We start from the raw sequence: 13,042 nt of genomic DNA, 5'->3' as shown, positions 1-13,042 counted from the left end.
AAGCAATGCCAGGATGACAGTTGCTCATTTGGGTGGGCCTGACCTTTGATCAATCAGGAGAATCTTAATGGTTTTCAAAACATCAACTGAGACAATCCATTTTACGTTTAGGGCATTTAGCAGACGTTTTTATCCAACTTAAAAGAAGTCAGTTTTTCAGAAGACAAACAGTATATCGCTGTTTCTTTTAACCATAACGTTCCTGAACATAAACAGGCTATGCAAACCAAACAAAACCAAAGAACGTGACATTAGGGCGCATTTATTTGGTTTTTATTCTTCAAATAAATTATCTTGTAAAGAAGTATCGTTCCAAAGAAAATAATTTTATTTCCCTTACATACAGTACATATATTCACTGCATTCTCTTAATCCCCTTTTTCAGCAATGCCATTTTTGATCTTCACGTGTTTTACGTTTTGTGTGTTTTCTTGCAAATGTACATAATTGCATAATCCTTTTCTTTACAAGGAGAGGAGAGAAGATAGCGACAGACATCAGAGTGCAGAAGAAGAGAACCAGCCAGGCAGAGGCAGAGCGTCCAGCCGACCTCCAGGAACCTCAGGCCCGCTGCTCTGATACCCAGGGCTGGCCAATTTGGTAAGTGCAAAACGTAAAGCAGAGAAGTGCGTGCAAGTACAGGTCATGTGATAGAAGCCTCTTAATTCATATATTATTATACCTGTCAAATAAAAAGAAGAGTTTGATTGGCCATACCAGCAGCGATCTACTCGATGAAATAGGAAGAAGCTCAAATATTTGCAGGCATTAATTTAGGCTGATTAGGATTTGGCTGGGATCTACGGCCTGGGTTTAAACTATCCAGAACTAGAGGAGGCGTTTGGGATGCTCGGGGGAAGCAGAGATAGCCGAGATATCATTGAGATGTATCAGAGAGAGCTTATAGATCAGAGAGACCATATAGATATCAGAGAGCGATCAGAGACAGCAGAGAGATATCAAAGGGACATCAGAGAGACAGCAGATACAGCAGAGAGATCGTAGGCATCACAGAGGGAGCCTATAGATCAGAGACATCATAGAGACATCAGAAGGACAGCAGAGAGATCATAGAGATATCAGAGAGACAGCAGAGATGATCATTCTAACAGCACTCCACAGTTATGAAGACACACTTAATAAACCATTGAATTGTTCAGATGTCTAGACTGAAGCGTTCCGTGGTTCCGGCCCCCTGTGAAGCCAGCAGACAACTTATTGACCTTGTGAGAGATAAAGTTTACATCAGGGGACAACAGAGAGGGACGCAGTAGACATGTCTACTGAAGCAGGAACACAGGAATGAAGGAGTAAAAACAAAGAAAGGCACAAGTTAGAAGCTACTTCCAGAAACGCTCTTACATCAGTTCATCACCGACACTTAACCGGTTAAAAAAATAAATGATTGGTTATTCTTGGCCAGACTCCCGACGAATGATTCCCAGGGAGGATGGTGAGTGCTCTCCACTAAAGGTTTCCCCAGCTGTCAGGAGGAGGGAATTCTTCAACGTCTCCGGATTCGTCATGCGATTTGTCTCCCAAGTTGAACGTCAGCTTGTATCTCAACCGCACCTTCTCCTGGAAGACAACAGAACACCAGCGAGCAGTTAGGGGCCGTCGGGTTTGCTGCCGGAGGTTCGCTATCAGCGGCTCACCACACGAAGGAGAAACTAAAAGCAAATGCCAACTGGATGCACAAGATGAATTTGGAATTAAACAACTTGGTCTGATATGGGTAAGACAGGCAAAGGCCAAATCCACAGATATCTTGACGTTTCCATTTACGAAATACACATCAGCCCGAATTGAGCAACTGAGCATAAATAAACAAACACCCATTGGTTCCACTTCAAAGTGGATCATCTTAGGTAAATACTTCAGTAGTATGTTCTTTCATACATAGTCTTTAGTCTTAATGAAACCTTATCAATACGCCCTAAAAATGTATCACAATATGTAGTTTAACACATTTAAACGTAAACCACTACTAAAGTACTAATCGTATGTATAGTAACATCAGTGTAGTGACAGCGGTCCACAAGGGGGCGTTGTGGAGCTGAGGGGGCCTGGTGGAGGGGTGGGGGGGTGGGGGGGGTGTACCTGCTGGGGGTTGGCCAGCAGCAGGATCTGGGTGATGGCGGCCGGGGGGAGGACGGGGTTGAAGGCCGGGAGGTCGGTCCCCGAGGGAGGCTGGAGCCTCACCTTCATCACCTGCAGTGAGGAACACACACACACACACACACACACACACACACACACACACACACACACACACACACACACACACACACACACACACACACACACACACACACACACACACACACACACACACACAGTGGGGACCTTTATGGAATTCATTAACATTCAGGGCGTTTAGCCGACGCTGTTATCAGAAGAGACTCACAATAAGTCCATTTGTCAGAAGAAGAGAAACGACAATCGCTGTCGGTGCAGTAAGGATGTTCATAGAACCAAGCACTAACCATCACTAGGTTAACCCCTTCCCCGTACACAGCAGTGATAGCTAGGAGAAGATGCTACGATCCCAAGTACTATTTAAGTGCAATGACGTTCATTAAGTGTGTACATTAAGTTCCAGGACGTACAACATACATTAAGTGCGTAAGAGGGGGGTGAGGGGGGTGGCTATGCAGAGTCCAGGTGAACTCTGAACAGGTGGGTCTTGAGTATTTAGCAGAAGCTGGTGAGCGACTCTGCGGTCCTGATATCGGCAGGGAGCTCGTTCCACCACTGGATTCACGCCTTAACAAAGAGCTTCAGCGATAGCAGGAAGTAGAATAAATATCACATGATTGTGGTGGTGCCTGGTGCCCAGGTGGAAATAATGTCCATAACATTACCAACACTGATTCTATTAATAACACGATAGGGGAACCCCTGATGTACTTCCTCTTGGGTAAATCTAGCAGATGTTTTGTTCCAAAGCGACATTCTCAAAGATACAAAGCAGGCTGAGAAAAAAATCAAAGCATACAATCCATACTGGAGTGGTTCCAAAAGTTCAAAGCGTTGCTGAAGCAATTTTTTTTTTTTAAAATCCAAAGGATAAAGTGCAGAGTAGCTATAGAGACCGCTGGGATATAGATTCATATCTTGATGAGTGGTGCATAACCAGAGTGAGAAACCCAGAACAGAATACACATCCTGCCTTGGCCCACGAGGTCAGCGTAAGTTCCAACGTTACTTAAAGAGCAAGTGTGGTATTCAGAGTTCGACTAGATTCTGCATAGCCTTATTGTATGTTGTACATCCTGGCCCTTATTGTACACTTATTGTATGTTGTACGTCCTGGCAGTTAAAAATAGTACTTAGCATTGTGCAGCATCTTACCCTAGCTATCTGTGTTGCATACGGGGAATGGGTCAACGTAGCGATTGTTGGTGCTTGCAACTTGGTTCTATGAACATCCTTACTGTACCGACAGATATATTGTTGTTTCTCTTTCTTCTGAGTCGCTTTGGCTAACAGCGTCTGCTAAATGCCCTTGATGTAAATGTGAACGTTAAATTAACGTTAATCAAAATCTATATCCTCCTCTGCGGTCTTCTCCTGCTCTTCCTCGTTAACGTCGTGGCTTGGATCACGATTCGTTCCACCTTGTCTGTCATCACGTTGCATCGAACCAATCCCTCAACAGGCGAGCGCTCGGACCCCACCGGGGGGCTCACCTTGGGCACGGCTGACTGGAAGCGGATGCTGGAGATGGGCAGAGGGGCGGAGGAGAGCATGGAGATGATCACCACCAGCACGTCCGGTCGGGACCGTGGACAGTCCCGCGCAAAGTGGAACAGCACCCGGAGGCTGTGCTTGTCAAACACCGTCACGGGCAGCAGGCTACCTGCAGGGGAAAGCAGGCAGAGCCTCAGGATTACACGCTTACAGTTTACCCAGGACTGTATTGATGTCGCGCTTTCAAAAACCAGGGGCCACTCAAAGATCTTTACAACACTGCCTCACATTCACCCATTCATGCACACGTTCACACACCGACGGCGGAGTCGACCACGCAGGTCGACAGCCAGCTGGTCAGGAGCAGTCAGGGTGAGGCGTCTTGCTCAGGGACACCTCCACACTCAGCTAGAAGGAGCCGGGGATCGAACTAGCAACCTTCCGGTTACCAGCCGACCCGCTCTACCTCCTGAGCCCATGCCGCCCCCGGCCGTGTGGACTGAAGGACGCTGAAGGACTCACTTGGTTTGATGGACTCCAGAGGCACCGCCACGTCCGCTAGAGAGATGGCGCTCTGGGGGTCCCTAGGACAGAGGTGGTGGGGGAGGCTGGAGCTCGGACTGGGAGTGGTGGTCACGGCACTGGGTGCAGTGCCGGAGCTGTGGTGGGACTGGGTCTGGAGGTCTCTCAAGGTGAGTTTGGACTGGGTTTGGGATTTGTCCCTGTGGAGAACATAAAACATTATGACCAGGTGTTCAGAGTTCACCTGAACACCTGTGTTCTCTGCCTAGCCTCCCCCCCCCCCACCACTCTAACGCACTTATGGTGTGTTTCACGTCCTGGAACTTCAACATAGTACTTAGGCCCAATCCCATTTCTACCCCTTACCCCTCCCCCTTACCCCTCCCCCTTACCCCTCCCTTCCCCCTCCCCCTTGGGGGGAGGGGGAAGGGGAGGGGTAAGGGGGAGGGGTAAGGGGTAGAAATGGGATTGGGCCTTAGTATCACGTAGCATCTTATCCTAGCTACCTCTATGTCTATGTATACGGGGAATGGGTTAACCTAGTGATGGTTGGTGCTTGGCTCTTGTTCCTATGAACATCCTTACTGCACCGACAGAGGTATATTGTTGCGTCTCCTTCTTCTTCTTGTTGCCGCTCTGGATAGAGGCTTCTGCTGAACGCTCACCATTTGACCTGCTGGTTCTCCGGGGGCAGGGACTGCTGCAGCAGGCTCTTCCCCAGGACGTCCAGCCCGTCCAGGGGGCTGGGCGGGGCGGCGGGGGCCTCTGGCGCCGGGGGGGGTGCGGGGAGACAGGAGAGGGTCACGGCGGGCAGCAGCAGCGCCCCCTGGGGGGCCGGGGCCACCGGCTCGGCCCCGTCACACGACTGCAGGGACGCACAATACACATTTAGTTAATGAGTGTTTAACTAAATCTTAAACATACTCATACTTACAATGAGTACATTTGTCAGAAGAAAGAGAAACAACACCATATCTCTGTCGGTACAGTAAGGATGTTCATAGAGCCAAGTGCCAAGCACTAACCATCACTAGGTTAACCCAATCCCCGTACACAACACAGATAGCTAGGGTAAGACGCTACACAAAGTATTGGTTTTAAAATGCAAGTTTAAAGGCGTCTACTGTGAACCCAAATAAAATGTTTTTTGTGATTCATTTTTGCAGCAGCGTTCCACAAGCTGAGAGGTCATTCATCTAGAAACACGCTGCATTACAGGTAAACACTATGACCTTTAACCTAACAATTGTGTGGGTAACCCCTCCCCATATCAACAATGATAGCTCCACCAGCCTGTACAACATGGCAGAAGGGGGGGTTTGAACATGGGTTTATGGTTGTTTGAACCTACCTGGAACGTGTTGAAGTCTCCTAACTGAGAGCCGGAGAAGGAGTTTGAGGTTGCCTCGTTGAGACCTAGAGGAGCCATCAGAACAGTTAACAGTGATGCTAATGAGGGGAGAGGTTTCAGTGGCTGGGAGCGAGCCAGGGTAGTGAACCAACGGGTTGGTGTCCTCGCACGTTTGTCAGCTTCATGTTCTGGAAGCGATTAGCATAGCTTCAAACAACCCTCACTTCAAACACTGGGAATGAAAGTGGAGACAAGGAGGCTGTGAGAGAGACTAAGAACTGAAAGACGTCTTCTATTGTACAAACATTGCTTGTTAAAGGGGTGATAATGTGCCACCAGGCGTAAGTGTGATTAGCCGTGACAAGCCGTTTGAAAATCTGCCTTTTCCAGCGCCCACAAGTGCACCTAGATGTACGCTGCATAGATCAGTCTACCAGCCTACCAGGTGGACTGTAGCAAACGTTGCAGATCTATACATCAACCATCTGGGTGGACACGGCCACTAGTGATGTCACTAGGTCACAAGGAACGGCCGATCTTCAAGCTCTTTGTAACGGCTGACACTCACACGTGACCTGGTGGCGTAATATCACCCCTGGGATTGAGTATCCTCCTCACCGAGAGACATGAGCTCGTCATCCAGCAGGCTGAGGGCGGGGTCCAGGGTGGGGGCGGACAGGGAGGTGTCCAGGCCCGTGAGGTCTAGGAGGGCGTTGCCACTGCTGCCTGTTTGGACCCAGAACACACTCCCATCAAATCCTCTGCCTTTAAAGAAACCACTCAACCATCGTCGTAAAGGTGCGTGCCAAGAACAGATAATCAAATGAGACATTCAGATAAAATAAGTCAATTAAATGTTATTAGTACAGCGCTTAATCACAGTTACAGTCTCAAAGGGCTTAACAGGCTGTGTGTTTATGACCCCCCCCCCCCCCCACCCTAGCCCCCCAGAGGGCAAGAAAAACCTCCCTTAATTAGCAAGGAAGGAATCTAGAGAAGGAACGCAGAGTGGGGGGTCCCTCCTTCAGAGTGGGGGATCCCTCCTTCAGAGTGGGGGGATCCCTCCTTCAGAGTGGGGGGATCCCTCCTTCAGACTGGGGGATCCCTCCTTCAGAGTGGGGGATCCCTCCTTCAGAGTGGGGGGATCCCTCCTTCAGAGTGTGGGGGGTCCCTCCTTCAGAGTGGGGATTCCCTCCTTCCAGGGAGGATCAGGAGAGTGACGATGAGAGTGAGGACAGATAGAACAGCTCCACACATGGACCCACCTGGCAGTGACCGCGGTGCAGTGGTCTCCCCGTTCATCTCCTCTCCCTTGACCAGCTGTCGGTACAGGTTGATGACCTGCGTCAGGCTGTCGTTGGCCTGCAGGATCTCAGCTGTAACACAGGCCGTTGCAATCCTCCTTCAATTGTTTTACCACCAACTTAACTTACAGAGCACTAAATTGTGTCCTATTTCCCACCTGTAAGAGGGTACAGATCTTGCAAGGCTATTCCCGTACATGCTGGCACTTTGTCAGTTTGAGTCTAAACACAATTCTTGACACTAACTAAAGAGCTTCGATTGTAATGCGAATCTGGAGATCAATCACTATGCAGCAGATCTATTAGCGAGGGAGTCTGATAGAATTATGCTCCCCCATCATCATTGCTATTGTGCATTACCTCCTATTGTACAGTCCACTGTCTGAACCCTCTCACACCATCACAGCAGTCATCATCCCTCTCACCTAAGGCCTCATCGTTGTCCTCCGTGTCACTAGCGAGACGGAACAGCGTGGGCCTCATCTTCTCACAGCGGTTATAAAGATCCTGCAAAAAAAAGAGAGCCATTCTTTTGTAGACATATCACAATTTTAAATTGGCTGTTTAATTGTATTTAATCTTTTAATTTGTCTTTATTTCGTTTCAATAATTTCGTTTGGAGGAGAAACAGCTACTTTTTGCAGAACATGTTCAGTCTGGTTCACGGTTGGCAGGTGAAGACCAGCATACCTTAATGAGCTCCTGCTGGCTGTACCTTAACGAGCTCCTGCTGGCTGTGATTGGCTGTACCTTAACGAGCTCCTGCTGGCTGTGATTGGCTGTACCTTAACGAGCCCCTGCTGGCTGTGATTGGCTGTACCTTAACGAGCCCCTGCTGGCTGTGATTGGCTGTACCTTAACAAGCTCCTGCTGGCTGTGATTGGCTGTACCTTAACGAGCCCCTGCTGGCTGTGATTGGCTGGACCTTAACGAGCCCCTGCTGGCTGTGATTGGCTGGACCTTAACGAGCTCCTGCTGGCTGTGATTGGCTGAACCTTAACGAGCTCCTGCTGGCTGTGATTGGCTGTACCTTAACGAGCTCCTGCTGGCTGTGATTGGCTGTACCTTAACGAGCCCCTGCTGGCTGCGATTGGCTGAACCTTAACGAGCTCCTGCTGGCTGTGATTGGCTGTACCTTAACGAGCTCCTGCTGGCTGTGGGAAAAGCGGTCCTTGCTGTAGTTCTCCAGCAGCTGCCCCAGCAGGCTCACGCTCTCCTTCACTTCCTGGATGGCGTTCAGACGCTTGGACACCTTCTCTGTGCGTTTCTGGTCCTGAGCGGGAATAAACAACAATAGTGTTACAAAAGAACAAAGACTGGGAACTAAACACCAAAAACAATGCAAATGATCAGGGAAGAACTGGCCCGAAAATTACGAATGTTTTATTTATTCAGGCAGCAGAAATGTTTAAGGTCCAAATGCAAGTTATTTTGTCGCTGTACATATGTCTTGTATTTTCCATTCAACACTTTTCCATCAATGAATTATTTGTTTTTCGTTCTTCCACATGATGTCGGCCCACCCATCACGCTAATAGCCTCCAGGAAAGAGGGTTCCCCTTCCTTATACCCCCCCCCCCCCCCCCCGCCTGCCTCAGTGCCAAGCGTCAGGGGGTTCCTGTGAGATCCCAGCAGAGATAATCTCAGCTCACAATGAGCGTGACTCACCTCCTGCACCATCTCGTTGATGAGCTTATTGGCCGCCCTCAGGTCCTCAGGGTGAGAGCTGTTGAGCAGGCGGGACAGCATCTACACAAACAGGAAGAGGAAGGAGGACGGGCACTCAACGCAGACCGCGCGTTCCTCCAGGCTCCTACTGTTACCTCGGGTCAATCAAGGTTCGGGGGCCGCATGTGGCTCAGGAGGAGGCAGAGCGGGTTGGCTGGAGAACGTAAGGTTGCTAGTTCGATCCCGGCTCCTCCTAGCGGAGTGTCGAGGTGTCCCTGAGCAAACCCCTCACCCTGACTGCTCCTGAGGAGCTGGCTATCGCCTTGTGTGTATGTGTGTATGAATGGCTGAAGGCAATAATTGTAAAGTGCTTGAGAGGCCACGGGTTAGAAAAGCGCTGTCTAAATGCAGTCCATTCACCAGTTAAAGGTTGGGTATGGGATTTGCTAAACGCCAGCAGATTTTGAAAACACACAACTCAAATGGTCATACCCCCTCTCCTTCAACGCTGACTCTGACTCCACCCATTCCAAGTACATGGACGCAATCATCCACAGATGCGCGAGATCGAGCCATTAACTAGTTAGCTAGCTCCAGTAGCTATCACAGGATAACAACAAACAGAACTTGCTTTGTCAGGAGCTTTGAGTACGTGCACGAAGGGGTCACGCGCGGGGGGAGGGGGAGTGCAGTACGACCGTTTGACATACTTACTGTCCAATGCCACTCGGTGGGTCTGGAAATCATTGGCTGGAGTTTTTCGAGCCCTGCCCATTCCACAGATGATTGACTTGTTTAATTTTCATGTCAGTGCAAAAATGGCCAAAAAGGAGAATTCCATACCCAACCTTTAAGGTTTACCCCCGGATAACGACAGACGTCTGAGCCTTACCTTGGACTTCTCCTCGTCCTCGAACAAGGCGCTGGTGGCTCGGGGAGCGGGAGGGGGGAGGGCCGTGTCGTGAGGAAGCACCGGGTCCTGCTTCACAATACCTGGAACAATGGATTTCACGTTAAGAGCGTGCTTCACAATACCTGGAAGATCACAATGGATTTCAACTTAAGAGCGCGCCCGTCAACACTGGGACGTTATTTACAGAGCAGGAGAATGAGGTTTACTGTTCTGTTAAACAGCACTTTGGAAGATAGATTACAAAAGAGTAGAGAGCCGACAGATAATGGCGACAGCTAGGGCTGGGTATCGTGGCCAATTTCCTAAATCGATTAGATTTCGATTCATAAGGTTCTGAATCGTTTAATCACGATTCGATCTGCTCTTAAATAATCAAAATGGCTCAACTGTGCTACAAAATACAAATGTACTCTATTTTTTCTCTTCACCTTAAACAACAGGTTTTAAGTGCAAAATTGTAAATTGGACAGTTTAAACTTGAGCTGTAAACAAAACTCAAGTCTCAAAAGTGCAATTTTGAAATTAGAAAGGAATTGCAAGTGAAAGTGTACTTGAACTACAACATCCCATCACTGCCAATTGCATTGAGGCATTGTTTATTAATGTGCAGAAATAATAATAACGGTAATAAAAAAAAAAGCGATCTTATGCCTCATGAATCGACATTGCAAAATTTTAATGAAATCAATCCAAAATCGATTAAATCGTTTTTTTTTACCCAGCCCTAGTGACTACTGTTAACCATTACATAAATACTATGTGCTGAAATGGAGTACGATCGTGAAATATATTGAGTCTACGATACAAAAAGCTCAGGGACAGATCACGTATCACCTACACTCTGCCAGCCTGACTGTTGGCGCTGATAATCTCCGGACGGATCTGAACTCTGAGAGGGAGACGTTGACCTCGGCTGGATGAAAGTGGTACATTCATACATCTAGGTTCTGCGTTCTACACCAGGCTTCAGGTAAACCCACCCTGTTTCTTCAGCATCTGATAGGCGTCTGCTATCTTTGTCTCCTCGGGAAGGCCCAGGGTCCAGCTGAACATCACCTCCAGAACCTTCTTCTTCACAGGTTCCGGGGCTCTGGAACCCAAGTACTGCACCGCAGGGATTCAAAAGGGTTGCGTCACAGAGTCACACTTCTCTGCACATTAGCCGTTTTCACAGTTGTCAGCTTGCTTGCAAAAGAGGAAGCCATGATCTAAGCATTACCTTGGGTGAGACCACTTTGATGAGCTCATTCAGGAAGCGAAACTTTGCCACTTCGGTGTGAAACCGTTTTCCGCAGTTCTTCATGCACGTCTCGAGAAGCTGGGGGGAAGCAATGCACACACTCGACAAAACGATACCATACCCCATACTCCATTCATTTGGACTGGAACACCACTCAAGACACCCTCAAACGTACTGCTTCTGTATAACAGTCTGCGTTCAAGCAGAAGCTTTACAATATATTAGTAGACCCCTCCTGCTCTTGTTGATCTCCAGTTTCTCACTTGCATTGCCCCTTCACACACAATATAACATGTCACTTAATTTATTTTGTTCCACCCATTCACACGCATCTGCTCACAAACGCACATCCCGATCATTTGTGTATTTGTAATTTGTTATCTGTACTCCTGTTTGGGCCTCTTTGACCAGATCAGTATAGAGAATAAGAAACTGTTCTTAATTGTTTTTTATCTGGAAATACAAAGGTTACCACATACAAGACTTGTTCATGGAGGTCCTATGAGAAAGCCATAGCAATAAGGCCAAAGACGGCAGAAATATACATTTTTAAAGTGAAATATATGCATGTCTCCGATGCCTAAACAGGCATAACGTGGGGTCAAAACAACGTAGCCTGGGCTCATGGGAATATGGCTACTAAGAGTAGATTCCATAGTACCATTGTCTTATCATTAATACAATCATATTGTTATCATCAGATCGATTTGCAGAAACATACAGACATAACATCCATACGGAGCTCATTTGCAGGGTCATGTGATGGTGAAGGCTAGTTAAAGACAGGCTTTCTCCCGTCTTTAACAAAGCGGCCCTACCGTGAGCGCCTGCAAGGCCTCCCACTCCTGGGGAGACTGGATCTTGTGTGCCAGGAGCCGGGTGGCCAGCTGGGGTCTGACGATACATTAGAACACATCATATGTTTGGCTGTTACTGATCCGGTAAACACTAGGGCGCACATACAGTATCTACCATGCACTCCAACTGAAGCAATGGCACAATACAATTAATCGTAGCAGAACACCGTAGTAGATAAGTATAGTTTGTGGATTGTTGTTTAAATCAGGGTTTGAAATGTAAATCATGATTTTAGTAATTAACCAAGACCATAGATAGGTTCATAGCCGTTATTAAATCGGTACGAGTTGAACAAGACCTACCCTTCTGTTTCGTTGTTGAGTAGGTCCCAAAACGCTTTGATACTTTCCCAGTCATTCTCTTTATTCATTGGATTCGTGGCTTTATCTAATTAAAGATAAAGACACAACGATTGGCGTCATTCTTTGGGCCATGTTTTGAATGTATGGTTGCTTTGTTGCAATGAGGATTGCTGGCCAGCATCAGTAATGTACTATGTGTTAAATTAGTCAGTTTATTTCAGTTTGAGTGTCATAAACAGCAGCACTAGCATATAATTATCACCAATCAACTTTGCGGTCAGGAGAATCAAAGCTAGCATGTCAGCGAATCCTCGATGTGTGATCGCTTGCGTTTGAGCAACGATCCCTACAGAGCTGTCTAAACAACAAGACTAACAAACCGGCGACTTATATCGAGAATGACTCCATGAAGCACACAGGGTGATGAAGGTGTAAGTCAGTCCAGGAGTAAGTTAGTCAGTCCAGTTGTAAGTCAGTCCAGGTGTAAGATAGTCAGTCCAGCTGTAAGTCAGTCCAGGTGTAAGTCACTCAGGTGTCAGTAGGTCAAGGTGTCAGTCAGTCCAGGTTTTAGTCGGCCAAGGTATCAGTCAGTCCAGGTCAGTCAGTCCAGGTGTCAGTCAGCCCAGGTGTCAGTTAGTCCAGGTGTAAATAAGTCGGTCCAGGAGTAGGTCAGTCAGTCAAGGAGTGAGTCGGTCCAGGAGTAAGTCAGTCCAGGTGTCAGTCGGTCCAGTTGTCAGTCGGTCCAGGTGTCAGTCGGTCCAGGTGTCAGTCGGTCCAGGTGTCAGATGATGTCTGTCCACTCTGGGCTTGATGTCATTTCCCCTCGACTCGTCTGTCCGCTCTCGCGAGTTTAAACATGATCTTAGCGGATATTAATAACGCTAAATAAGAGTATACAAGAATACAGCTGTACAGAACATAGCGGACAGGGTGATGGTACCGAGGTGATGGTGAACGTGGTGTGTGATGACTTACTGATAAGCGACTCCAAGCTCGCCTCATCCGGAGGCGCCGCCATGTTTCGGTGATTTCACAGTATCGCGGATCCTCTCGCGATACTTCGTCTCCTATCAGAACGTCTTTAGGCACGGGCCCCCTACTGGCCGGGACGGGCTTCTCGCGATACCTTCGTCTCCTATCAGAACGCCGTTCGGCCCTCTAGCGACCGGGACGGGAACCGCACCACATTGA

At 48.1% G+C, this 13,042-nt stretch overlaps 1 protein-coding gene across 2 annotated transcripts; it reads right to left on the bottom strand.

Moving 5' to 3' along the window:
- Positions 1-256: 256 nt before the first annotated feature.
- LOC115539786 (ADP-ribosylation factor-binding protein GGA1) lies at positions 257-13,025 on the bottom strand. Of its 2 annotated transcripts, XM_030350587.1 has the most exons (17): positions 12,827-13,025; positions 11,852-11,936; positions 11,510-11,585; positions 10,671-10,769; positions 10,432-10,555; positions 9,431-9,531; positions 8,539-8,619; positions 8,006-8,143; positions 7,296-7,377; positions 6,832-6,942; positions 6,185-6,292; positions 5,567-5,631; positions 4,881-5,080; positions 4,216-4,415; positions 3,693-3,862; positions 2,101-2,211; positions 257-1,578 (listed from the first exon to the last, which is right to left on the bottom strand). In XM_030350587.1, the coding sequence occupies exons 1-17, from the start codon at positions 12,867-12,869 to the stop codon at positions 1,468-1,470; spliced, it is 1,905 nt and encodes a 634-aa protein (XP_030206447.1). In that variant the 5' UTR covers positions 12,870-13,025; the 3' UTR covers positions 257-1,467. The 2 variants fall into 2 exon arrangements, with proteins under 2 accessions (XP_030206447.1, XP_030206448.1); XM_030350588.1 differs by lacking the exon at positions 11,852-11,936.
- Positions 13,026-13,042: the final 17 nt, after the last annotated feature.

Source organism: Gadus morhua, chromosome 3 (assembly GCF_902167405.1).
Source record: "Gadus morhua chromosome 3, gadMor3.0, whole genome shotgun sequence".
Taxonomy (NCBI): Eukaryota; Metazoa; Chordata; class Actinopteri; order Gadiformes; family Gadidae; genus Gadus; species Gadus morhua.
The sequence above is the reverse complement of the archived record's forward strand: the minus strand, read 5'-3'. Positions and strand labels throughout refer to the sequence as shown.

Bases quoted from the DNA above. Each gene is read 5' to 3' on its own strand.
- LOC115539786 (XM_030350587.1), bottom strand. From the start codon at position 12,869: ATGGCGGCGCCTCCGGATGAGGCGAGCTTGGAGTCGCTTATCA. The intron at 7,378-8,005 runs GTACAGCCAATC...TTTTTTTTGCAG, and splicing joins GCCAGCAGGAGCTCGTTAAG to GATCTTTATAACCGCTGTGA. The intron at 1,579-2,100 runs GTACACCCCCCC...GTTGTCTTCCAG, and splicing joins TGCTGGCCAACCCCCAGCAG to GAGAAGGTGCGGTTGAGATA.